This window comes from Lactuca virosa, chromosome 5, assembly GCF_052849685.1.
Source record: "Lactuca virosa cultivar CGN04683 chromosome 5, Lactuca_virosa_CGN04683_v6, whole genome shotgun sequence".
Lineage (NCBI taxonomy): Eukaryota > Viridiplantae > Streptophyta > Magnoliopsida > Asterales > Asteraceae > Lactuca > Lactuca virosa.
Window position 1 is genome coordinate 279,828,269 of NC_136430.1, and position 2,150 is coordinate 279,830,418.

General features: G+C 40.7%; 1 protein-coding gene across 1 annotated transcript; it reads left to right on the forward strand.

Annotated features, from left to right (window-relative positions):
- The first annotated feature begins 929 nt into the window (after positions 1-929).
- On the forward strand, positions 930-1,523 carry LOC145112803 (uncharacterized). Its single transcript, XM_079048921.1, has one exon. It carries the CDS (start codon positions 930-932, stop codon positions 1,521-1,523), a length of 594 nt encoding a protein of 197 aa, XP_078905047.1.
- The last annotated feature ends 627 nt before the right edge of the window (positions 1,524-2,150 follow it).

The following is a 2,150-nucleotide window of genomic DNA, read 5'->3' on the forward strand; positions in this document are numbered from 1 at the left end:
CCTCAAAAAATTAGCTTCTAATTTTGAGAACTTTAGCCTAACCCAAGTTCCCATAGAAGAAAACATAGAAGCAGACACATTAACCAACTTAGGATCCTCCGATAGGATCCCGCCAGAAACGAAGATTCCTATAACCCATATAATAACCCTAGCCATAGAAACGCTCTCCGACAAATCTGATGATCCCAAACAACCAACAAGCATAGCAGCTATTGAAGATCCTGACCCTCAGATCCCTCCTCAAAGGGACCCTGCTGAACAGGATCCTCAAAGAAGTCCATGATCCTGGACACAAGCCATTATGGAGTATCTCCCGGAATGGCATGATCCCAACAAAAGAAAAAAGCGAAAGAGAATTCAGAACAAGAGTCTCAAGATTCGTGATAATCCAAGGTAAACTCTATAAAAAGTCTATGACAGGTCTATACCTTAGATGCTTGGAAGATCCTAAAGCTGCAGAAGTCCTGAAAGACATACATGAAGGAGACTATAGCAATCACACTGGGGGAAGATCCCTATGTTCCAAGATACCAAGAACAGGATACTGCTGGCCGACCATGAAGAGAGATTCTTTTCTACATGCTCAAATGTGTGATGCTTGCCAAAGACATAGAAACATCCTGCATCAACCGGCAGAACCGCTACATCCTATTATCTCTCCATGGCCATTCATGAAATGGGGAATGGATATAGTGGGAAAATTACCGATAGCCCCAGGAGGAAAAGTCTTCATGCTAGTGATGATTGATTACTTCTCAAAGTGGATGGAAGCTGAAGCTTTCGTTCAGGTAAGAGACAAAGAGGTTGTCTCGTTTATTAAACGTAATATCTTGATAAGGTTCGAGATCCCGACTAAAATCATATGCGACATTGGATCCCAATTCATAAGCAAAAGGACAACAGACTTTTGAACAAGTTGGGGAATCAAAATGATAACATCCACTCATGTTCATCCCCAAGCTAATGGTCAAGTAGAATCCAAAAGTAAAATCATAATAAACAACTTAAATAAAAGATTAGATAAGAAGAAGGGAAGATGGGCAGAAGAGCTTCCTTTCGTCTTATGGGCAGATAGGACTACTTCCAAAGTAGCCACTGGTCAGACCCCCTGTTCTTTGGTGTTTGGGACAGAAGCAGTGATCCCCACCGAAGTGGTGATCCCGACGGCAAGATACTTGCTGCAAGATCAAGAGAATAACGATAGGATCCTAGCACATGATCTTAACACTGTTGACGAACTCAGAGATCTTGCCAAAATACGCATTGCTGCTCATCAACAAAGTATCACCAAGGATTACAATAAGAACATAAAAGTCAGAAGGTTTCAACTAGGAGACTTGGTATTAAGGAAAACATTCCAAAACACCAAGGATCCCAGTGTAGGAAAATTAGCTCCTAAATGGGAAGAACCATATCTCATAGATGCTGAAGCAGGAAAAGGAGCATATTGGCTAGCAATATTCGAAGGAGCCGTTCTTCCAATATCCTGGACTGCTATACACCTCAAAGCATACTACATGTAAGCAGGGTCGATTAATCCACAACAAAGCCAAGGTACACATGTTCCTTACCTTGAACTTTTCATCATTACTTACTTTCTCCTCGATTACATTACTAACTTAAGCATCGGAGGGGTGTTTGCTAGACTAACACCCACCCCTACCTAACGTTTTCTATGCAAAACAACGTATATCTAAGGATCTCCATAAGTAATGATCCTAAAACAAAAGGATCCTTGGGGTTAAGGATCCTGAAATATAAGGATCCCCCGGATCCTAAAATATAGGGATCCTCGAGGTTGAAGATCCTGAAACATAAGGATCTTGACACACAAAGATCTCAGAAACTCCATTATATCAATAATGTAATCTTTAAACTATCACATATATAAGCTAGAGAGTGATAATCTCTCCTACGCTTAATGGTACTTAATCCCCTGTAAGGTTTAAAGAGCTAGTTACCTCTTTCACACGAACTAAGGTTTATACACCTCGCTTGAACGCACGGTATCTAACTATGGGATACAGATAAGGGGATCATTTTACGATTCAGTGGCTTGGAAACCCTCTTATCCTTGAACATAAGTTAAGATAATTAAGGCTTATAACATTCTCATGTTATCCAAAATTGGGATCTTGCCCCCAGAGAAT

Coding starts and splice junctions, on each gene's coding strand:
- LOC145112803 (XM_079048921.1), top strand. CDS start 930: ATGATAACATCCACTCATGTTCATCCCCAAGCTAATGGTCAAGTAGAA.